Below are 25,520 nucleotides of genomic sequence, written 5' to 3'. Positions count from 1 at the left end.
TCTGATGTTTTTGTTTTCTATCTGAAACAGAATTTGACTGCAACAGATGTTTAGAACTCAACAACTTTTTCATATATTCAGCTAGTGTAAAATCAGCTTCCTGGTCTGATGACATGAGAAGTTTCCACTGGGGTATATAATAAGCCCTTCCAAATAGTTTTTCAAAAGGAGTCTATCCTTTTGCTGTAGGGACAGTTCTCATGCTCAACAGTGCCAGGGGTAAACAGTACAACCAAGTTTTTCCTGTCTCTGCTATTAATTTTCTCAGTTTGTTTTTAGTATACAATTATGCCTTTCAACTAGCCCTGCAGATTGCGGATGGTATGCACAATGATTTTTTTAAAGAAATACCAAAATGCTTACTCAACTGCTGTATGGTTTGATTTACAAAGTGTGTACCATTGTCACTGTAGATTCTTTCCAGAATACCTAACCTAGGAATGATTTCCTTGGCAAGTACCTTTGCCACCGTAGCTGCATCTGGATTTTTGGTTGGAAAGGCTTCCACCCATCTGGAAAACATATCTGCAATGACAAGACAATACTTCTTATTATCGCATTTGTTCAATTCTATGAAATCCATACAAATAGTGTGAAACTGATATGTTGGTGTGGGGAAACTCCCTTGTTTGGGCTTTATCTCCCCCTGTGCATGATGTTTGTTACAAATCTGACGCATCAAACAAAATTTTTTTTTTTTTTTTTTATATAGAGTAGTTTGTAAATCCGTATGTTGTGAACACCCGGTTCACCAGCTGTACCATCCCTCCTGTTGAGACATGGCACTGTCCATGGCTCAACAATGCTGCATAGCGAAACAAATTAGAGAGTAGTAACGGTTTTCCCTCTCTAGAGATGTACAGCCCCTTTTCGAGGATTGCTCCTTGTTTTATCCATAGCTGTTTTTTTCAGCTTGTGTAGTGAGTGTCTGCATTGTTTTTAACATATCTAGATCTAAAGTTTCAGAGGGTTGTAATTCCTCATTTAAAAGAAATACTTCTGTGGCTGCTTGTTTTGCAGCTGTATCAGCTCTCGCATTACCTTTTGAAATCCTATCTTGTTGCTTGGTGTGAGCTGTGCATTTACAAATGGCTACTTTCTGAGGTAACTGAATAGATTCTAAAAGATCTAAAATAAACTGCGCATGATTTATAGGTTTGCCAGTAGATGTGATCATTCCCCGGTTTTTCCACTGTTGCGTAAAAACATGTACAGTAGAAAAAGCATGCTGGCTATCGGTAAAAATGTTTACACATTTACCCTTTGCTAAGGTACATGCCTGTGTCAGGGCAATCAATTCTGCTGCCTGTGCAGATAAGTTGTGTGGTAAAGGTTTTGCTTCTATAATCCCAGTATCAGAGACTACTGTATATCCTACTAGGTTCTGTCCTGCAGGACCCCCTTTTGCGTGAGCCATCCACGTAGTATGTCACCTCGGCATCTTCCAAGGGGACATCCGTGAGATCTTTTCTAGGTAGTGTCTTTTGCTCAATTACCTGCAGGCAGCAGTGTGGTGTGCCGTCTGCAGGGGTCAGGAGCAGAGTAGAAAGGTTTAAAGTTGTGCATCGTTCAATCGTCATATGAGGTTGGCTCAATAATATAGTCCTACAGGAAAGATATGCCACCTTTTCTTGTAGTAAAATAATCTCGACTGCATGAGGTACTCTTGAGTGAGAGGGTGGAACAAGACTACTGAGGCTGAAGCCTGTACTGCCATTGCAGCTGCAACTACTGCTTGTACACAGTGGGGTAAGGACCATGCCACTGGGTCTAGTTGTGATGAGTAGTAAGCAATGGGGTGTTGCTCATCCCCATGCTGTTGTGTTAACACTGATGTCATGTAACCCTGCTTGCAGTCTATAGTTTGGAACAAACGTTTACGGTAGTTTGGCAATCCCAGAACTAATGAGGACGCTGTTAGCTGCTTTAGTTTACAGAAGGCAGATTCTGCCTCTGGTGTCCATTGTAACAAATCCTGCGCTCCCATAGGCTTTTTACATATAAGGTCAGTCAGAGGTGCAGATTCCAAGGCATAGTTTGGAATCCAGCTCCGGCAAAAATTAGTTGTACCCAGGAAGGACATTTCCTTCGTGGTAGTGGGTTTTAGTGCTTGCAAAATTGATATTTTTCTGTCCTCATCTAACGTTTTACCTTCCTTGGATATTACATATCCTAGGTATTTGACCTGTTTTTTCCAAAGCTGCAGTTTATTTTTATTTACCTTATGTCCCTCAGCGGCTAAAAATAGTGGAAGTGCTATGGTATCTTCTCTACAATCCTGCTGGGTGAGGGCCGCCAGCAAGATGTCATCAACATAAAGTAAAATCTGACTGCCTCTTGGTGGGGTGAATCCCGCCAAGTTGCTTGCCATTTTTTGTGAGAATATCGTTGGACTTTCACAATATCCCTGTGGTAGTCGCGTATATGTGTACCTTTTCCCCTGAAATGTAAATGCAAACCAATATTGGCTGTCAGGGTGCATCTGTATCGAAAAGAACGCGTTGCTGATGTCTACCACAGAAAAATATTTTTGCTGAGGTTTCAAATCATTCAACAGGGTGTGTGGGTCTGGCACCTTGGTATTACTGCATCATTTACGGCTTGTAAATCCTGGACCATACGCCATTCTCCATTGGCCTTTTTAACTGGAAATAAGGGTGTGTTACATGGTGAATCGGGGGATTCTACTAGTATCCCTCCTTTAAGGCTGCTATAATAGGCTTTATCCCTGCCTCTGCATCTTTTCTTAAGGGATACTGTCTTTTTTGTGATCTGAATGCTGACCTTGGCGTGATAGTAACTGGTCCTGCTGAACGAATGAGTTCTAAGTCTGATTTCCCTGTTGACCAGAGTCTCTGGTATGTCTCTTAAGGCATTCTCTTTCTCCTTTAATAGGAGTGTCAATCAGCTGTCCTCTCTAGACTGCAAGTGCACAGCTGGGTTGGTCTGAGTTATCCAATTCAACTTTTGTACTTGTATTCCTTGTTCTGACAGTTCTAGTTTTGTCCATTTCTCCCATCTTGTGACTTTCTCCTAGGTCTGCCCATTCTATATTTATGTTTTTGGTTAAGCTAACATGCGGTAATCGATTAGATTTATAAAGTGCAAAGAACTCCTGGGGCAATGAACAGCTGGCTACACTGTTCCCTTCTGTGTCCCAGTCCAGGTTACGCAATATCAATCTGTTTGCATGATTCTTAAATAACTCTTGCTCAAATTCCTTATCAGGTCCTGGTATGTTGCAATAATACAGGGGTACAGTGCAGCAGGTGTTTCTTATCTATGTTAAGGGAGGGGAACTTGCTGATGGCCAGGTTCATCAACTCTTTGGTCACAGTCCCTGGACTAGTCGTAACCAAGTCCTGGCTGTACCAGTAAAACATTTCATCCTCTGATTGCACTACAAAGGTGTTAATTTGTCGCTGTGCTTCCATACCCTGCATGGTTGGGACTACTGCTATACCAAATAGCTGCATGAGGTCTCTGCCCAAGAGGTTTACTGGGCATTTTGCAGAAACTACAACTTTGCTTCTTTGTGTCAATCCTGAAACTGGATCAGTTATTGCAATGTTAAGGGAGCGAGGCTTCCGATACAGCTGTCCATTAGCTGCTTTGACCAGTATGTAATCAGGTGACTCTGTTTTCTGGCAGTTTGGAGGGGTGTCTCCGGTTTCGTGATGCCCGTGAGTCACACAAAAATTTGACCTCCCTCCCTTCTACCAAGAGTGTAACTTCTGGTTTTGTGTCTGCTAAATAGAGCTCCAAGCTCAATAAAGCTAGGTCTAATATTTCATTTTCTTCATTGTCACTAACTTCCTGCAATTTCTCTACTCCCTCTATCACATTCTCATTTGTCCTTTCTTCGATAGCCCCTTCTAGTGATTCTTGACTAAAATCTAGTCAAGTCCTCACCCACCTTGTCTTCGTTGTTGCCTTCTTGTTTTTCTTGCAATCCCTTGCCAAATGTCCCTTTTTACTGCATTTAAAACATTCTCCCCTTTTTTTCCCACCCTTCAAAGTCCTCTGATCACTGATCAGATTGTTTCCCTGCGCGTTTTTCTTGCCCTTTTTCCCAGACTGTAATACATAAACTTCTGCACCATCTTCTACAGAAAATACTTGAGCTTTCTTTTTCGTTTTGCTATTAAAATGCCTTTCGGCATGCCAAGCATATTCAAGTAATGATTGTAACCTGCTTGTACGATGGTCTACCATGTGTTTTGTAATAAAACTGCTTATAGGCGTGCTACTACCTTTTAAAATTGCATTCAACTGCTGTCCATATGGGGAATCTTGTGTTTGATCTTCAGGAACCTGCATTTCACAGTGGTTATTAAAACATTCTAACAATCTGGCATAATACCGATAAATTGTTTCACCTTCTTGTTGGATGCATTGATTAATGCAAGTCCAGTCTGTCCTAGGTTTCCATTTTTCAGAGATGCGGTCTGTAAGACCTTTTACTCTGGTGTCTAATTCTGCGCTGTTATGTGGGAGGGGTCTTTGTGCAGCATCACGGGGATTCCAATTCCCACTAATAATGTACCAATCTGGCCCTACAAGTTGTCTAACTACTTTTTCTATTTCTTCTCCGTTTAGGTTATAACTCAACCTCATTCCTTGTAAATCTTCTAAGAATTTTCTAAAATTAACCTTTAGATGGGGAATTCCCTCAGTGGCTTTCCGGATATCTTCCAGAGTCTAAGGTTTATACACTAAGATAGTTGGGTCCTGATTGTCTTGACCTGCCTGAGGATTGGGTACTTCTATAAGCGGGCATATTTCTTCTTCTTCACCTGTAGATTGTGAGTTCTTAACTATTTGCCATAACTCGATACCTTCTTCTGAATTACCTGCCTTTGTTCGGGACCTGGTCCCGATGGGATCTCTAATTTTAGTCAGTTTTAATTTCACAATATCTCTATCTTCAGTGACCACAGAATATAGTGGGGGTGGACTAAACTGTTCACTTGCTTCATATTCTGGTAAGGGAGGTGGAGGTACTGATGCTATTACTAAGTTATTATCCTCTCTATCTAAAAACATTGCTTTTTAGTCTCCGTTTTTTTGTTCCCTATGGTTTACTTCCTCCAGCCACCTGTGTGCCTGAGGAATTCCTAATTGACGTTGCTTTTTTACCCTACCCTTGGAATCATTTTTGAGCTGTTTGATAAGCGAGGATTTTTCAAATTTTCCGTCGAATTCGTATTTATTAACCCATTTTGAATAATATCTAATATTGTCTGCGCGCTGCGACTGCATATATTTTGCGTCTTCCGTTAACGGCGGGTTTTGGGGTCTTTTTGTGCAATTATTACCTATTTTGTTTTACCTTTTGATCGTTGCGTAACTTCTCTTAATTTTTAACGTGGTACCACGGATTTTGTTATAGTCTCTTCAGAATGACTGCCTGCTTGTTCTGTTTCTCCTAATATATGACGAGACAGTAATCTTTTTTGTCCCTGACTTGCAAAAATGCAATCTGACAAAAACAATACACATCTAATCCCTGATCTAAAACAGAAAAAAGTAGATTGACCTTACCTGAGCCTCTGTGATTGATCACCGATTCACGGAGACCCGTCCTTCAGTCACAGATCAGAAAGTGGCTGGCCTCTTTTGAACGACAATTCAGTCGGAGGGCTTTCCATATAAGAAGAACCGATTTGGTTTCTTCACCGTACGGTTTCAACCACCTGGCCGTCTTGTCTGAGGTGGAGAGGGTTCCGGTCCGAAGGACCAATCTGTAAAAGGAAAAACTTCAAAGACCAATCCATGTTCGGTTCAAGCAAGGCACCCTTTATTACTTGCAGCAAGGAGACAAAGCATGTAGGTACAGGATTTGTCTGGCTCTTTGATCAGTATGTTATTCTTATACAGTTCTCCATGTCACACACAAAATGTTGCTATTCTATTGCTGACGAAGTTGGACACAGCTTTCTGTATGTTTCACAGAAAATGTTACCAGACTTATTTCTGACTTGGTCGGATTATTTGCCGTCTTGCAAAAACATTTTGAGAAAAACAACCTGGACTTGGGCTTATTTTAGCCCACCTTTACTTTTCAATTATTCAGTTGTATAGTTCTAATGCATGTTGCATTTTGTCTAGATTCAAGGTACATTTCTAGCTTTGGTACAAGCAATGCTGACTATGGTTTATATTTTCAAGCATCTATTGTTTTCTTTATCAAAGCTTCTAGCAGCTGCATATTTTCTCATGGCATAAGCAGAAATGAAATCTCTAAGTTTCATGACATTAGCAGAAATGAAATGTCTCTTGTTACGTTTCTAATAGCTGTGCGGATTCATGCAGTGTGAACAGAATCTATGTATTAATCCTTTTACACCTTGAGTGCACTAAGCATATTACTATTATATATTTTTCTAACACCATTGAACAGCCTTACTGGTTCCTTGGTTTTTCAGCCAAAAAGAAAAATAAATGAACGCCGTGTTCCACTGCAGTAGGCTACTAAAGAGCCTCAGCCACAGATTGGGTGAGACTGCTGTGGCCAGTTTTGTTTCCTCGGAGCCATTTGGCTTTCTTTGGGTCACTCTGATGTACAGCCCACACTACCATTGACCGGAGGTTAGACATGTCTCCTGTGGCTGTTGAAGTGCCCCTGACAGGCAAGGGAGAATCACTTTTCAGTCCTTGGGAAAGGAGTTGTGGGGGGTTTTCTGCTTAGCCAGAACAGATTGCTTGTCCTTGGGGAAGGTTTGCCTGGCAGAAGTGGGTCTGCTTCAGAAATTATTGTCAAAAAGAAGCTAAAAGTTAGACGTATAAGATTTCTCCAGTGTCCGTTAATTTAGACAGGCGCAATTTATTGAGTTCAGGCTCTCTTGACTTTTCCATTTCTGCTGCTTCTGGCAAGAGAAAAAGGGATTGTTTTCCTAAGAGGTTCAGTATTTTGAACCACAAAATAATTGTGAAGGGAAAATTCTGTTTGTTTCCTTGAGATTCTTAGAAAACTCTTTGAAGGGTTAGGTACCCAAATCTCCCCTTTTCCTCAGCCTGAGCTGTAACAGTTTGGGCATGTGGAAGGTGCTCTTGAAGCCTGGGAAGCTTGCCAGCAGTGTCTCGGCAGAAAATATCCCACATATCTTAGGCTACTGCAGCAGTGATCATTCGAACATCTATTGTTAGTGTAAGTTTACTTTGTGTATGTGTAGTGTCATGTGTAGTGTCTGTCCCTTGTTTTGATGTCTTTTTCCATGGATTTGTTTATTGGAAGGACCACTGAGTTACTGAGACACCAACCTGGGTCTGTTGAATCCTTAGCAACCTAGATTAATTAGATTTGCTTGAGTATGGTCTCAAAAGAATTAAAAACCTGGGTATCCTTTTGAGAGGTGTCTAGTCAGAGTTCTGTAGAGGTACTTTGAGTTACAGCTGGAAAGTGGAACCAGGGGTAAACCTTTCCTAATAGGAGCATAAGCAACTTCCTTTTGTGTTTGAAAATATATCTGCATCAGTTTTACGGTTCTGTAGTGTGTGCGTAGTGTTAGTACATGCATACAGCCATGTTTCGGTGCTGGATTCATTGTGGTATATTATCTGAAAATTAGTTGTTTTCTGCACTGTTAATTGTGATGGGAAGTGTTTGTTCTTGGATTCTTTTTGTAAAGAAATATACTTTGCTGTAAAGACTTCAAGCTGAATGTCATTAAAAAGTACTTTGTGAAACTTGGCAAAATAGCAAGTAAGCTTTCATATTAAGCGTTTCTTCATATCAAAAATATATTTAGTCCCTAAAATGTCCTAGGATATCACTTCTTAAATATACATTGCTTAAAACAAGATAGATATTTAGTCTTTAACCAGTGTCTCATTTTCAGGGCAAGTTTAATGCTGACAGTGAAACTGAAGCAAGGGTTTGTGTCTGTAGTAGAATCTGAAATCCCGTAATACTCCTTGGCTTTGTGTTTATAATGCAGTCTTCACCTCTGCATTCCTACCATTCACTTCAAATAATCTGCATTTTCTTTACTCCCAACATTCTTAGCAAGTCAATTAATCACTTGCTCAGTCTTGCAAGTCGCATTAGACTCTTGACTGACCCCGCAGGAAGCTATAACTATCCATGGAGTTTTCAAGGAGCCAGGGGGGAAATGGAAGTGTGTTGCCAAGTCTGTCTTCTCTGTGATACAAGCACCCCTATAAGCAATTTAGAGTCCCCAGTCCACATTAATACCAAACATTTAATCTGTTTCCGTAGTGTAAGCCCAAAAGTTACTTCAAATGTCATGCGTTTCCCTGGCCGTGGACCATTAAACACCATAACCACATTAAACAGCACAGAAAGGCAGCCCCAAAGATACTCTGCGAAATACAGGCAAAAGCTTCCAGATATGGAAAAATTCACAATACAAAAAATACCACAAAGTGGGAATGTAGAACATCAGATTGGTTAAGTTAAAAAAAAAAAAAAAAAAAAGTTATGGAATACCTGCCAAGTGAGTTTTTAGTGTAGAAAGTCTAACAGGTTATACCACAGTATGATGGAACAATGAATCCCCAGACTAAGGTGAAGCAGGAGGAGTAGGAGACATCTGAAGAAGAGATATGGACATGGGGGGGGGGGGGGGTAATATGGTGCAGCATTTATGCAAAGGAGAAAGCAAAACTATTCAATACAGAACAGCAGCACCAAATATATTTGAAGAGAAATATGGGCAAAGACATTGGGACATGGATAATTTTGCAACACAAAATAAGACAAAGGAAAAGTAGAAAAGAGGATTTATAATGAAGTTGAAGAAATAGAAGCTGAGGTTATGGATTACCTGCAAAGCAAATGATTTACTGTAGAAAATTTCACTGACACCACAGCAGGATAGAGCAATGGATCCCCAAATTAAGGAGAAACCAGTGGAGTGGGAAACATCTGATCAGTTGCCAGATGAAGATACTTTGGATCCTTGCATAGGAAACCAGTACAATGCTCAGCTGGAGTTGCACAACATGGAAAAGAAACGGGACACTGTGACAACTCTGAAGCAGTCGATGTTATAAAGTGATAGGCCAAGGAGTTGCAGTATGGAAGAGCAACGGATGACACAGGATGAAACTGAAGAGAATGTGGCAGAAATGTATGCTCTGGAACATTGCATAGGATGCCTGCAGAAAATAGAGAACAAAGAATGTGTCCTCCGTTTAGAAGAAAATGCTCGAAGAGAAGAGCTGCTTTATTTAATAGAGATGGATAGACATATTAAGATCAATGAAAGAAATGGATTACCGAAAGTCAATAAAACCCCAAATGTTAGAAGTTAGATAAAACAAGTGACCACACTAATTAGGACTGTTCATAGACATGCTTGTGCTATAACAGAAGTAAATAGGATGTATTACTATGCAGCTAAATTAATAATCTTAAAAACACAGGGTCATAAGGGGAATGAAGGGGAGAAATCGAATGCCACCATGGAATTATCGAATATAGCAAACTATAAAGCAATTGAGTGTGTCACTGTCTAGAGTATAGAAGAGGGAACAGATCAACAAAAATACTCTGGTCCAGCATCAAAACAGATCAGGCTCTAGTGTGCATTATTGTAAATAATAAACTAAAAATATCAGCACGGGTACAACTGGGAAGCAAGGCAAAAGGAATTGAAACATTGCCAAAAAAAAGAAATGGATATGTTTTGGAGAAATATTTATGAAGATCCTGTGGAACATAAAGATGCTAAATGGATTGAAGAAGAAAAAGAAAGAATAAAAAGGTAAGTGCCCGATATGAAATGGGATGAATTAACAGCCAGAGAGATTGAAACAAAGTTAAGAAAGGCTCCTAATTGGGCAAAACCCCAAGCCTAGATGCAGTACCTAACTTCTGGCAAAAAGTATTGACACATTTACATGAAGATTTAGCCATGAGTAAGAACTATTTATATTCACACCTCGAACAGACATCAGCCTGGTTAACAAGAAAAACAGTACTCTTACTTGAGTGAACCGGCTAGCTGTCCTAAAACTATAGAGCAATAACTTGCCTTCTGATGTGTAAACCAGACATTGGAATTAATGCTTACAGAGTTTAGTCATTTAGAAGAAAACTCCATCATGGCAATAGAACAAAAGGGTAATGAGAAACTTGAATGGAATAAAGGATCATTTGTTAAGCGGTCATCATGAAGAACTGTAAAAAGAGGAATAATCTTAGTATAGTGTGGATAAAAAATTGATAGTATCCCACATTAATGGATAATAATGCTTTAATGTATAAGATGCACCCTGCACTTATCAATTGCAATTAAGTCATGATAAAGGAAAATTATTATTCCAGGGATAACAATTCAAATGGGCATATTCCAGAGTAACTCTGTCACCACTGCTCTTTTTTTCTTGCCCTTAACCCATTAAGCTGTCCAACAGATTAGGTCCTGGATACAATTTGACTTCCAAACAGCAAAGTGTAAAGACTTTTCATTGTCTATCTTTTTGTTGGTGATTTAAAACTGTATAGTTAAGTCATATGAGGCACAATTGCAAGTGGTCAAAACTTTTTCAGATATAAGAATGTCTAGATCTTGATAAATGTGCAAAAGCAACCTTTTAAAGTAGGAAATCTGCAGCACCAAGAAAACATCGGTTTGGGACAGTAATGTGATATAAAAGAACTTGAGCAAGAGGGAGTGTATAAATATTGGGAACTGATTGAATGAGCGACAGTGAAACATGAACAAATGTGAATAAAACTTAGCAAGGAATATTTTAGAAGACTAAAATTAATACTGAAAACAGCTTTGACATTTTGGAACATAGTTCATATAAATGAATTTGCGCTTCTGTCCAAAATTACAGACAGTAAAGCACTGTGTTCTATGAACATCTACTGCTGCGTAACTTCTGCTTACCTGTAACTGTGTGTTCTCCCTGCTTTTGAAATTGGCAGGAGGCAAATACCACAAGTTTCTTCAGACTGGATTACTTGCACAAGAATAGGTGTGTGACGTATTCTGACCCCAGATAATGACAGTTGACTTCTGAATGATAGGGTCTTAATACCCTTTAGACACCAGTTTACTGAGTGTGCAGTAGGTATTAATGGAGGTAAGAAAGCCTGCTACAGTAGACTCCCTCTTATCTGGTCTCACTGGGACTGAACCTTAGGCTGTATAAACAAATGGCTGGTTAATCAGAAAATGCATACAAAATAGCATTTGTAGGTTATAGATCAGCTACAAAACAGGATTTGTTAGCATGCATTTTTCTAATGAATATGAAGTCTGAAACTCAAGTCTTGCATTATCTAGCATTATTTAGCCAAGAAGAGGCAGAAGTGTTCTTCTTGTCTTTTGCTAAGGCTACGGCAGAAATTTGATGGCTGGTTAAAGAGGAGGCCGGTCAAAGAGGCCAGATAAGCTGGAGTCTACTGTACTAGAAAATCACATGCCAGTAAATGGAAAAGGTTTTATTAGCTAGTGCTAACAAAACAAAGAGCACCCATTCACCAGTAATGTTTCTCTGGTTTTACAGTGTTTGTAAGTTACTGCCCTATAACCTCCGTTATTCCTCTGTCATGGTTCATTTGCTAGATATTTTAGCATGGCTGACCATGACTCTTCTTTCAGTGCATTTTCTTGTGAAAATATTTTTGAGAGGTGCTGCATAAGTCTCCCAGAAAGCCAGTTGGTTCTCCTTGGGATGTAAACTTTTGTGTTATCGAAGCTAGCATTTGAACCATCTGCATCTGGGTGACTTATGTTCTTAACATGGAAGACAGGTTTGCCAATTGCTTTGACCTCTGCAAGAAAAGTATCAGAGTTGCAAGCCCTTGGGTCAGGTTTCTTTGACAACTAAACTTTTTCTTTTATGCTCATAGTGGTATCAAAATGTACTTTAAAGCCAAACTATCCATTTCCTGGCTGTCTTTCTATTACCTAAAACTGAGGGAGAAAGGATGCTTCATACCTTGGATGTCCACAGACAAGTATGGTACTATCCTGACAGAAGACATCTTAAAGACCTTTTGATTGTTTGTTTTTTAATTTATTGTGAAGGTAAGAAAGGACAACTTTTGTCAAACCAGACTTTACAAATTATTGTCCCAGACAATTACCTTATTTTATTCCCACTGCAACAAAACTGTTCCAGGCAGGGTCAAGGCACAGTCTATATGGCCTTAGCTGCTTCTGCAGATTTTTGGAAAGGGGTGGACTCTGCGTATTCTGCGTATTTTCTAAGTTGCAACTTGGTCCTCTGTGCATACTTTTACAAAGCACTATAAACTGGATACCATTTCCAGGTGTAGGACAGGCTTTGCTTGGCTCAGGGACTCCTGGACCCTCCTCCTTCCACTTTCCAGTTGTTCTAAGCTATGGTAATCTACCCATATAGGTAAGGCTGCTGCATCAATGAGCAATATGAAGAACATAGAACGGTTGTGAAGTAAACTTATCATAGCACTAGATGTTTGATCACTGCTGCAGTAAACATTCTCTCCTTCCATTCCCCTTGTTGCATTTGTTTATCCCAGGGTGTGGACATGCATTTTTCTTTTTCTCTCTGGGCTTGGCCTCCTTCTCTCAGTTGGCATGAATGCTCTGAAGGACTTGGCACACCTACTTGTGTTTAGTGAGCCCAGCATGAACTAATGGTTTGGGCGCATGGAAGTTGGCTGTTGTATGCTATGTAGGATGTATAGCTTAGACTACAGCAGCAGTAATCATTTGAACATCTGTTGCGATGTTTACTTGCACAACTGTGCTTTCTTCCCAGAATTGAAAATCTCGTATAACTGTATGGGTGATGGAAAAAGGGTACCGAAAATGGAATTAAAGCTTGAGGGTATGTAACGGGTATTGAAGGAGCCAAGAAAACCACCTACTAATGGCAGATATTTTCTTGTTATCCAAGTAGAGGTCTTGACCAATCTCCAGTGGGAACATATCTGTTTCTTCACTACCTGTGTGAATTGCTCAATTCTGACTTTGTGTATACTTATGTAAAATCTCCTCTGCATTTTGTACATATCTGGCTTGTGAAGCTTACCTTTCTCTTTGTTTCGAACTGTTTTTAAAGTGGGTTTGCATATGAAAACCACCAAGAAAAAGGTGGCTCCTTCTTTGGACTTGAATTCTCTTCTGTATAGCTGTTAACATGGAAGACTTTTTCTGGTAGTCTTTACCTCTGCTAGATGGGTTCTGATTTGTAGACCCATACATCTGTTAAACATTTTTGATTTTTTATAGGGCCAAAGTGACTCTCACCATCTCTTCCTTTATTAGTAAAGTTGTCTCTAAATTTGCTCTTAATCAAACTATGTAGCTTCCTGTTTTTTTCTATCCTTATCCTCAAAACATGGGAGAGAGGATTCTTCATTGATGGGGGTTTTATCTAGACAAAGGTTAAAATTCTTGGAAATCTAATCCAACTTGGTTTCATTTTAAGAAAAAGGATGGACAATATCAACAGTTTTTAGATCTCACTCCATTTATTTTTGTTCTAACCGTGGCAAAAATCCTCCACAGAATATGAAGGCTCATTCTGCTGTAATGGTTGCAACATCTGGGAGTTTATATATATATATATATATATATATATATATATATATATATATATATATATATATATATATATATATATATATATATATATATATATATATATATATAAAAAGAGGCGAGTTCTGTATTCGTTAGAAGCAGCTCCTCCTCCCTCTAAAACTTTTAGCAAACATTACAAACTGAATTCTTTCTAGAGTCAGAATAGGCTTCTGTAGGGCTGTTCAAGGAATCCTGGACTCTCTATCTTCAGCCACCTTTTCTTTAACTTTGGCAGTCATCCCTTATGGCTACTGCAACAATGGTCTAATAAAGAATACAAAATACAGTTATAATAGATTGAAAAAAATCACCCTTGTAGTACTACTACCATTACTTGGCCAGAGTGGGTTTCCTTTTTTCTTTACTTGACCAGACTTTACCTGGATCTGGAGGCTTTATCCTATCTCTCTCTCTCTCTCTCTCTCTCTCACACCATAAAAATGAAAACAAAAAAACCTGAGTTTTGGCACATTCATTCATCCCGGTTATAATAGCATGTCTTGTTTTAATAAGGGCAGATGCATGGTGTACAGGAGAGGATCCTGAATATTTGTAGACTGGCCAGACTTATGGCATCCTTGACTGAGTACATTTTATATGTAATGGCTACTGCAATGGTGATCTATTTGAATATCTACTGCTTTGATAAGTAAACCATGCATGTGTACTTTCTCTGCAGTTGGGACAGTTTTGGCTTCATCTTTAATGCCTTTTCTTGGTTTGCCCCACAGTGTGCAATATTCTACCTGTCTCACTTAATCTCCTTCAGCTTACTTAGCTACTATGCTTTCACTCCAGGTTTGTGCAGTCCAGGAGCAGTAGTTGTACCACTGTTTTTTGTACACCTTACTTCAGCTTTTTGGACATTCTTCTGTTGCATGCTACACCCCTGTCACTTTGTGCCAGTTGGCTGTAGTACTGCCAGCTCTAATTTGACCTTGTTCAGTTTAGCTTTCCCTTGACCTCACCTTCCAGGTATTTGGTATTGTTAACTTATTCCAGTATTTTCCTTTTTATTTCAATTTTTGGCTTCAGGTTTTGCTTGTTTGCCGTCATTGACTGTCTTGTTTGTTTTGCATTTTAGTCCACTATCATTTGCTGAAGTTACTGTTCAGTCTGCTTGTAGTGCTGCTTTGCTGACGTAGTCTGTTACCTGTATGTACATGACTGGGCTCTGAGGTGAATCCTGATACAAATATATTCCCACTTTTTTCTCCCCTCTGTCAGTCCGAACACTTTTCATATTTGTGTCATTGGATCCTTTAACAGACCCTGCAGTAATTCTGCCAAAGATTTTTGGACTTTGAACAGTTGCACAACTGCCCAGATCAGCTTTCTTGGGTCCTTGGCATGCCTTCTCCATTTTTAGAAATGACCAGTTGGACTCTGTCACTTCCAGCTTCTTATACACTGCCTGCCTGACTGCAGATATGTGGTCAGTTGTAGTGAATTGTAATCGAAGTCTGAACTGCTCATCCCTCATCTTACTTTGTGCTGCTCTGTGTAATCTTTCAGTCACTCTCTAGCACTTTAATGCATTGTGACAGGAATTTGATACCGCTCTCACTTGCACTTGTGAATATACCCCTTTGTTGTTTTACAAGGGCACTAGAGTGCATATTTTCTGTTTGTCTAGATTTCTCTTATCCATACCGTGATGAGTACCCTTGAGAGGCATTTCTTTCTTAACATACCCAGTATCTTGATCATATTTGCTCTGTCTTCACCTGAGCCGGCAAATTTTCACAACTTCATTTTTATTGGTGCACTTTGTACTGCTTGAGTTGGTTCTTCTATCACAGGCTGTGCATGCGGCATTACAGCTTCTGTGGGGTTTTCTTCTTTCAGATGCTTCTTGTAGTTCTTCCATATGCCTCTGATACTGTCTTGAATGGTGAGTAGATTGTTGCTGACATCCTTATGAATGGCATCTGATAATTTTCTCTGTCGTGCTGACTCGGAGCTTCTTTTGCTACCTGATATTTTTTCCAGAAGTTGGCAAAGTTTCTGTAATAACTTTTTTTTTTTCTGTCATTGCATCTTCTCACTTAGCTTTTTTGTTAATAAACCAGTATTCCTTTCTAGTTTGACCTGTTCACTCTTTAATTCCTGCATTTTTTTTTCTTTTGATTTAACTACATGGACTTCTGCACTCTTCCACAAGCTTTCCTTATGCATCAGGTTTCCATACCTGGCTTATCTGCTGATCTGTTCTGTTCTCTCTACACATGCTGTTTTAAGTACTGCTATCCACACCTAGCACAACCTGAGATCTACTGTATGAACTTCACACATGCTGTTTTGAGATGCACTATTTTTCTACTCTATTTCCTCCTTTTCCTGAGGTGCTAGAGCCATGAGAATATCAACTCCTGAGCACTTCTGATGGTCATTTTACAGGGCTTCTGTCTAGTCTCTGATTTTAGAGCTTTCTCTGACCATTGCTTTTAGCTAATTATGACCACCATTGTTGTATGCGGAGACCAACAGTTACACTAGTGATGACTTTGCAATTTCTGATTGCAACTTCCCACCCCATGTGCTTACCTTGCTACAGAGAAGTCTAATTGGGTTACATGCTGGCCATTCCTGCATGTGATCTTATGACTCTGTTGGAGAACTTTGTGTTAGCTGCTAAACAGTTTGCCAGACTGAAATCCAAAATGGTCTCCAATATTCCTGTTGCGCAGATCATATGGGTCCATGCAATCCTCATATTTTGTCCTGTCTGTCCTGATAGGAGCATTGAGATCACCTACTATGAAAACCAGCTGAATTTATCTTGCTTTATTGAGGAGATCCTGCAACTGATGTTTGAATGTAGTCTTCTCCATTCCATTGCAACCCTGCAGTAGAGTACAGGCTAAGATAATGAAGCAAGTTTCTTTGCATTGCAGTCTGACTACAGTGAGCCTGTTACTGATTCTAATGACATCCCTCTCTGTCTTCACAAGACTTTCTCATCATGATTTCCACACAATTTCTAGTCTGTCCTCCCCCAGAGTAATGGACTGGATTCCAGGACAAGAGACTTGCAATGCTGCCAGTCCACCTCATCTTCTAGACTCGCACAATATCCAGTCTGCAGTTTACCATCATGTTACCCAATTCCAAGTTGCGTCTTGTCCGTGAACTTTTATTCACTGTGTAGTAATCCTTAGTTAATTTTGGCAGGTTGCTTTATTTTCCACCAAACTTTCCTTCAACAGAGACGTATCGGGTAACCCATTCACTGGTTAGCTGGCTGGTGCAGGGATGCTGGCTCTTACTTTGAGGCAGCATTGTACGTAATCGAGAGAGTTTTACCAAGTGTCTAGCCTTGATGTGGCACATAGCTTGTTGGCGTTATATTTTTGACTGGCCTGCTGTAGTAATCCTTAAGATTAAATTATTGTGCATTCAGGTTGTGTGGTACTTATTAAAGGTATTTGAAAAATAGTGTTAACATTGCTGCAGGATGTACTTCTACTTCCATTCTCCTGGCCATGCACTGGTATGATGGTATTTGTATATATGCAACTCTGTGTGCATTACAGACTAAATGGATTTTTTTTATGTGGTGACTCTTTTTAATAACATTGCTGTGCTTTTACTGAGGTTTTGGTATTTTGAAAGTTGCTTTGGTTGGTGGTGTTGGTCTGTTTGTTGCTTCTATAGGCATAGTGCTGAGGTATGACTGGAACTTCTTGGACCTTTGCGGATTTCTGCTGTATTAAAAACACATGCACAAAAAACACAACTGGAGAACTGACATTTAGCCTTCACCTCAATTCCTTTAATATGAGTGTCCTGCAGCAATGTTAATACAAAACTTATCTACTGTTGTGGGTTAGTACTTTGCACAGTTATACTTTGTGATAAGTACACTGCATCACTGTATCTTTGTATCATAAGGGATATAAACTGTAAATTCTGCTTCATCTCTGGCAGACTATGGAAGCCAAGAAGTCATCTTCTGCTGTCCGTATTTTGTAAAACTGTGACTTGCATGTGATTTTAGTGCTGCAGTGTTAAATGTTCATATTTTACATGGTACACTGCTGTCTGCTTTTTATAGAACATTTACTAGAATTCATTTGAGGATCATTACAACTTGGGCTTAAGGCAGCTAAGGCAAGTCAGTAAGCAAAAAGTATTTTGAGAGCTGCAAGAAGAAAAGCCATTTCCATTTTATGGAACAAATCTGTTTTTGAGTTGCTTGTAGATACTGGGGAAGTCTGCTTTAGGTTAAAGGAATTAAATATACTGTAACAAAGATTTTACCTAGGGGACCCAAATAGTGTAAGCTAGTTTTACTGTATTAATTTTAACTGGCTTTCCAAATTCAATAAACTTAAATGTTGCAGAAAAGGTACAATTTTAAGTACTGCAAAGTTCATACCCTTCAGGTACCCCCCCCCACACACACACACACACACACACACACACACACACACACACACCATGACTAGTGATGTTAATGCATCTAAAGTATCGTATGTTCGTGTGATGCTTAAATGCTGCATAACTATTTACTTGCCTTACAGTGTTGTTTTTTCTGCCAGGTAGTTTGATTGTGAAAGGATATTACTAACTAAATTGTCCTGACAAGTGTCCTGATATACTGAGGCACTTAACTGTGCATATGGAGTATCTCTGTAAAATACCCACACCTGTGTTTTTAGCATAAATTACACAAAACGTTCTTACATGGAAGCTGCAAAACTGCTCATCTGGCAGCAGAGATGACACTATGCAGGGAACTGGTGTACCTGACGCAAACTTATTCTCTCTTGCTTTATAGTACCATAATAACAGACTTTCAGTTGCACAATATATGCAGGATAGTAAAATAAATGTCCATGTGGATCATTCTGATAAGCATTGTGACATTGAGACACAAATGTACACAAGTCTTCGAAGAGGCACCAATTTTTAGTAGTGCAATTCTCTGTAAATACCCCCTTCAGGTTTTCCCTCCAAAGCTAGGGACAAAGCAAAAAAGTTGGAAAAAAGATCCCACTCTAGGAATGCTTTTTAAAATGCTGGTGGTATTTGCATCGTAAAATTGCCATTTTAGGATGGGTGTAGCAAACGTCTGAAAATAGGTGTGTACCTCCAAAGTCTGGTCATTTGAGAGACTCCTGGACAAGTGGATTATTGCAGAATCATGACTGCCTATTGTAAGTTTGAGACCTGGAACTGCGTCCCATAATTGGAAAAGATAAAAGCAAACGTAAAGGAGAACAGCAAATGAAGAAACATGTCATTTTCCTTCTGGGGCAAGCTCTCTTGTAGTCGCACTCACTGCTGCTTTATAAATGGTAACTTTTGAGATCTCCGTATCTTGAAGACTTTAAAATGTCCCAGTCTTAGTACAGTAAACTCTCAGTTAATCAGAACTCGAGCAACCAGCACTCTCAAGCAACCGGCAAAAGCATATTGAAGAAAAACAGTAACCGTTTTCATGTGTTGCACTTTGTTTTCCCCCCGCAGAAACATACCTTACATTTTTAGAGTTTGATCTTTAAAAAGGAAGATTGGAATAAATTCCCTCTTCTCCCCACCCTGAGAGCAAGTCAAACCAAACAAATAGTATAGGGTACAGTATTAATCGGACCGGTTTCTAATACCAACTCTCAAGCAACCAGAAACTGAAGTTATCTGGCATCTACCAATCTCCATGGGCGCTTTTAACTGACAGTTTACTATATAGATGAAGTCTGCTTTTGTGCATTGGTGGTGTATGATCAGCAGTTAAGTTTCAAAATCTGTAATCATTCCAACATATGAACACTTGACTTCAGTTTCTCATTTTCAGTGATGACACACACACACACACACACACACACACACACACACACACACACACACACACACACACACACACACACACACACCTTGAAATTCAGTTGGGGCAAGTAGAAATAACATTTATCTATTTTCTGACAGCAAAATATTTAATTTGGTTAGAGTAATAACATTTTGGTTTCTTAACTGATTGGAGTGTTATGGTGAAATACTGCATAGTGGTAGGAAGCATACAACCTTTGTCTGTAATACTTGACTGCAATTTGTGTCAGAATATGAAGTACAGAAATCTACTAGAACTGACCCTTTTTTATTGTCTACCTTCCAGCACGTACCCCATCTTCATCTTTCAAGTGAAAATGGTAAAATTAAAAAAAAAACAGCTGGTGAAACTGATGATGTTATGATGCTACTTTTATTTCAGCAGGGGAGAAAGGGCTTGCCTATAATGTGATATCTAGTGGTGGTGGAGGGGGAATGACTCTTGGTCAAAACACGCAACCATTAATGAAAATAGGAAACCGCTCCTAGAGAAATTAATGCAGTGATATGGTTACAAGCTGCAGAAGGTGCTCTTAGCTGACAAAATAAATGTATAGGATAATAGGAGACTACTAAGCTATCGACCCGGAGGTCATTTTAAGCCTAGCCATTTCATCCCAATGTAATACCATAGAAATGCTAGTTAGTACGCAAGATTGCATTTAGTGATGACTTCCCATGGCCAGAAAGGTTGTGGGCTGTATCCCCGGTAAGAATTTGCAGTGCCCTATCCACTCCAAGTTCCACTTGAACAGTGTCAGAGGTGCTCTGTTTTCACATGAGTTGGTAGCCTGGTCCAAAGACGTGGCAGTTGCTGGGAGATAAATATGTCCCTCCAGCATGTCTTTAAGTCGCAGGCCATATTTAGGTCCCTGGAATGGGTAGCCCTAGTCCCATTTGATTTACAGATATGCAGCAAGTTCATTAGGTTTGGGTCATGAATTGCTCTGTAGGCCAAGCACAAGTCTCCCTAAAGTCCATTTGATGCAGAGTATAGTGACAGGGAATTTAGTCTGTCTGTGTAGGGCACATGCTGGAGTCCCTTGATCTTTGTTAGAAACCTCTCTAATTGCTGCAGGTGCTTAGTACGGTACATGCCAAATCGGGCATTGTACTCTATTATGAACTGGATAAGTGCTGAGTATAGGGGGATTATAACCTCTTTTGCTGTCAAGGCAATCCCTTTACTAAACAAGTGTGCTATGTAGAAAGCTTTCCTTATTAGAGTGGACACACGGTGTTCGAAGTTAAGGTCGTAGCCAACTTGTGATTCCAGGTCAGTTACCACTTCATGGGTACATAGGGTATTGATTTGATGGTGTGAGGGGACATTGTGCTGAAGGGAATGATGATGCATTTCTTTGCATTCAGTTTGAGGCCCTGACTAATATACCAGTCACTGGTCTGAGTGATACCCTCCTTGAATATACTGAGATCATTTGGGGATTCAGTGATTGCACCTAGTTTGCAGTCATCTGCAAACCTAGTCAGCCACAACTCCTTAGTTTTGACCTGAACGTCTGAGAAATATATACCAAACAGTAGGTTGCCCAACACTGACCCTTGTGGCATCCCACTGGTAACAGGTCTGCTGGTTGATGTGGAGTCACCCTGCTTTGGTGTGTCCAGTTTGTGAGCCAGTTGGCAACCCATCTTAGAATGAAGTGGTTTACATTCAGTTTACTAAGTTTATCGGTGGTGCCCGAATGTGGGATTGTGTCGAAACCTTTGCCAGGTTGAGGTATGCTATGTGCACAGATTTTCCCTCGTCAGTGGCCTTGGTCACATTTCCAAAGAAATCCACCAGATTTAGCAGGCAGGATCTGCCCTTAAGGAAGTCAAATTGGGTAGGATCCAGGGTGTGGAGGTCACCTATGTCTTTATTTATGAGGTCCATAATGATGCAGTCCATGCCTTATAGATAAGGCTGTTCAGGCTTATGGGTCTGTAATTCCCAGGGTCTGTTGCTAGACCACCTTTGTGTAGTAGAATAACTGTTCCCCATTTTGCAGAAACAAAGCCTGTAGTTGAGCTATGATTGAAAAGGGTATGTAATGATGATGCCAGTTCATGTTTTAGCTATTTAGAAGACAGTCTGGGATGTAGTCTGCTCCCATAGAAGCTGTTTTTTTTGCCTTGGACAAGGTTTTTACTATCTGCTCTTCAGATATGTAGGCTGGGGCTGGGAGTTAGGGGGAACGTTTGTTGAAAGTTAGGAAGGGGATAAGTGAGTGAAAGTTTCACCATACCCTATCTGCTAGCAGGTTTGCTATATCTGTGAGGTCAGTGTGTGTGATAGAGTTGGCCGCTAGTTATGTACATGCATGTGTCCTAACCTTCAAGTTACGTACATATCTGTAAAAGGCCTTATGGTTATCCTTGGCTGTACTTGATAAGTTTCTCTTAAAGGACCACTTGGAGGATTTGACAAGTTGTCTTATTTGCCTTTTAAGGCTACACAGGGTGCTTTTCCATTCTTAGGGCCTTGCCTTTGTTTTCTTGCACAGCAACTTTTTGCATTTATTGTAAAGTTTGATGCTGGATGTCCACCATGGCAGCTTGTTTTTACTTGGAGCTCTGCTTTTGATTCTTTCTGGCATGACCGAGTTTATACATTTATGCAAGTGATTTGTGCAGGGTTATTGTAAGTTTAAGTAGTTACCACTTCTAGCTTTGGGTGGGGTTAGGAATGCATTTATACCTTCACCTAGGAGGGTAGAGTTTGCCTTGGTGAAGTTATTTTAGTCTGATTTCACCTTTTGTGAGTTCTGGTGTTAGTGCCAGCTCGAAGGTGACTGATTTGTGGTAAGTTTTAACTGAGGGTCCTGCAGTTGCGGCAGTGCACCTGTTTGCCATGTTGGTGAGGACAAGATCCAGAATGTTTGTTCCCTTTGTTGGGGTATAAACAATTTGTTCCAGGGAATTTGAATTGACAAAGCTAAGGAAATTTTGCGCTAGCAAGTTAGTGTTGGCATAGGTTTCCCTGTAGATGGGATAATTGAAATCCCTCATAACCAGTGTGTTTGATAAAATTTGGATTGCCTCCTGTTTAGTCAAGTAGGCCTCGTGGGCGTCCTGACCCATGGAAGGGGGATTTATAACTGACTTGAATTGGGGGGGGGGGGGGGGGGTCTTACTGTGTAACATGGATCTGGAGCAAGTCCATGGAATTGTCCAGTCTAACAAGACGGAAGATGAATTTATCTCTAATATAGATTGAAACACTGCCTCCTTTGATTTTCACACATTCATTTTGTGGTCTAAAGGTGAGGAAGGCATTGTAGCCGTGCAAGGCAGGAGTACTCTCTCAGGCCTTGAATCAGGATTCTGTGACTGCACAGACATCTACATCTTCTAGTGATAGAAGTGCTTCCAGGGAGTGCAGTTTTTGGTTTAAGCACCTAGCATTTAGCAGCATGGCCCTTATTTATTTCTGATTTGTTAATTTCATGTCAGTAATGTTGCTTGAGACCTTGCCTAAAGGCACTATGGGGGAGGAAAGAGCCTTTGCCAGCAGCTGAAAGCCTAGAGGTGCCAGGTGCAAACTCTCTGGCAAAGCAGCGAGGGTTGTCTACCATGGCTTCCCAGGCTGACAGGAACTGGATCCCCTTTGAATGACACCAAAATCTAAGCAAATTATTGAATTCAGTTTGTTAGATATTTTGATAAGTAAAACTTTAAGGTAATTTAAGCACAAAAAAGGTTTGTGGACAAAGAGTTTTGTGACACTTTGATTTTTAGTTTCCCTTTAAAGTGCATTATATCCCAACATCAGGTTTGGTAACACTGAAACATGGCTTGAGTAGCTACCAATCACATTTAAAATAACAGCTGGTGTGTTTATATTGGTACTAAGTACCAAAATATTTCTAATTGCCTTTCAAATCACTCTTAGTTTTGTAGAACTCACTGATTTTAATGCACTGGAATAAAACCGGGTTTTGTTCTCCTATCAGTGTCACAGTGGCAGAAACCACAATAGCCCAAGCATATTGTTGCCATTATGTACTCATTGACCTGCTAATGAAAACTGTATCTTAAATCCCTTTCTGTCCACTGTCTTCTCTGTTTAGGAAGGTTGACATATCTGTGGTAGTTTATTTTACAATGTTGTTAGAAATCTCTGCAGCTTGAACGGTTTCTGATTTTGATGTAAAGATTTTTTTTGTGCTTGCTTGTATTTTCCTCAGTTTGGTTACAACCACTAAAAAGGTCTGGAATCAGTTGTATAACCACATTTGAGGCTTACTCGTAGTAGTAGTAGTATATTAAATTTAATCTGTACCTCATACCACACTTAATGTCTATTATATATACTTATACATATGCAAAATGAATTGCAGGCGCACTGAATCAAATTTGATAGCGAGACTTGTATTAATCTCAAGATTTCATTTGATTCTGGTACATTTCTTAAATTTAATGATTGTGTGGGCCTTTTTCAGCTATTTAACACATCAACAGTGACTGATTAGTATGTGGGGTTAATGAGCACACTGCAATCCCCGGTTAATTTACAAATTGAGGATGGAGCAAAAGGGCATTTGGTAGCTTTGCGGGCAGGGTCTGGCAGGAGAACACGAATATGTTTAACGTGTTAAAAAAAAAAAAAAAAGCGGCAGGAGCGGTGAGCAAATGCAGAGGAGGCTACACTACAAATTCAGGTCAGGGCAAAGTAACAAAGTTATGTTTACATTTGCAATCCTACAAGTTAACTGTGTATGTGTGTTTTTCTTTTAGCCCTTGCCATTTACATCCCGGCCTCTGTACTGCGCAAGCATGATAGACATGGTGCTCTGCTTCACTGGATTCCGAAAAAAGGAGGAACTGGTATGTCTTCAGTTTCCAGATAGTATGCATGATTTAGCCATAGACGGACTATTTTGTTCTACATTATAAAATGGCATATACATTATACATTCTTACAGCTATCATTTCATTCAGCTGTTTGGGAGAATGTTGGCTAGGTAACCATATATATTGATACAGTATGTTTTACTTGCTAACTGTTCTGGTGTACTAAGATCTTATGCTGGGAGCACTAATTTGTTGTACAAGTGATTTACTTGGGGGCTTTAGACTTCCATGCAAATGTAGTACTAAACAGTTAGATATTTCCTTCTCTTAGAAGAACCTTTGCAGTAGGCAGCAATTTGAGGAGCTTTGCCTAGTTTTCTTTGGTTGTGCTTTAGAGATTTTGCGTATTCATTGAGGACTGTTCCTTAGCGTAATTTAAAGCTAATTGCATTTCCACTGGCATGCATTAAATGTGGGCAGTATAATGCATGTATACATACATACACACACATATATATATATATATATATATATATATATATATGTATTTATATATATATATATATATATATATATATATATATATATATATATATATATATATATATATATGTTCATATGAGGGCATTTATAAGCCTAGCCCAGAGTTTTGTGGCTTTCGCCACCCCTTTAGTTTGGAGGATACTATGCCCATTATTTTGCTGTGCCTCTGTCAAGCAGTGACGCTGAGATAATCCCTGGGGTACATCTGCGATCTCCCATCCATTGGTCAAGATTTCTCTTTAACTAAGCCAGCGAGGCGCTCTGCCTCACATGTACCGGGATTTTGTTCCACAGCATAGGGAGTCTCTGGGTGATGAATCTGTCCCTCCAGCACGTCCTATTAATAACCGTGTCAAGGTTTAAGTCTCCCGCCCTTGTAGTTCTGAGGGATCTAGATTTTTTGAGGTGAAGCATGTTCATCAATTCTGGGTTGGACATGGCCTTGTATGTCAGGCACAGGTCACCTCTGAGCAGACAGTAAGCGACTGAATAGAGCTGGAGTTCCTTCAGTTGGGCAGCATAGGACATATTTTTGAGACCCTTTATCCTTTTGATGAGGAACTTTTGGGGCCTTTCCAGTTGTTGCAGGTGTCGTGTCAGATAAATTCCGAATGGGGCATTGTACTCCATCATTGGTCTGATGAGTGATGAGTACAGGGGGACGATGACTTCCCTTGATCTAGATGTGAATCCCTTCATGATCAGGTGGGCAATGTAGAAGGTCTTCCTAACTACTTTGGCGTGAGTGTCAAGCGAAAGGTTACTGTCAACCTGGGTCTCCAGATCCTGATA

At 39.8% G+C, this 25,520-nt stretch overlaps 1 protein-coding gene across 1 annotated transcript in view; it reads left to right on the top strand.

Moving 5' to 3' along the window:
• The window catches only part of ECT2 (epithelial cell transforming 2), a 1,537,379-nt gene that overhangs the window by 287,385 nt on the left and 1,224,474 nt on the right, over positions 1–25,520 (top strand). Inside the window, exon 5 of the mRNA XM_044070772.1 lies at positions 24,129–24,218. Coding sequence (XP_043926707.1) covers positions 24,129–24,218 — 90 coding nt within the window. The remainder of the gene's footprint in view (positions 1–24,128; positions 24,219–25,520) is intronic.

This window comes from Protopterus annectens, chromosome 4.part1, assembly GCF_019279795.1.
Source record: "Protopterus annectens isolate FY-2018-M chromosome 4.part1, PAN1.0, whole genome shotgun sequence".
NCBI classification, from domain to species: Eukaryota; Metazoa; Chordata; order Ceratodontiformes; family Protopteridae; genus Protopterus; species Protopterus annectens.
This window is presented reverse-complemented; position numbering and strand designations above follow the sequence as displayed.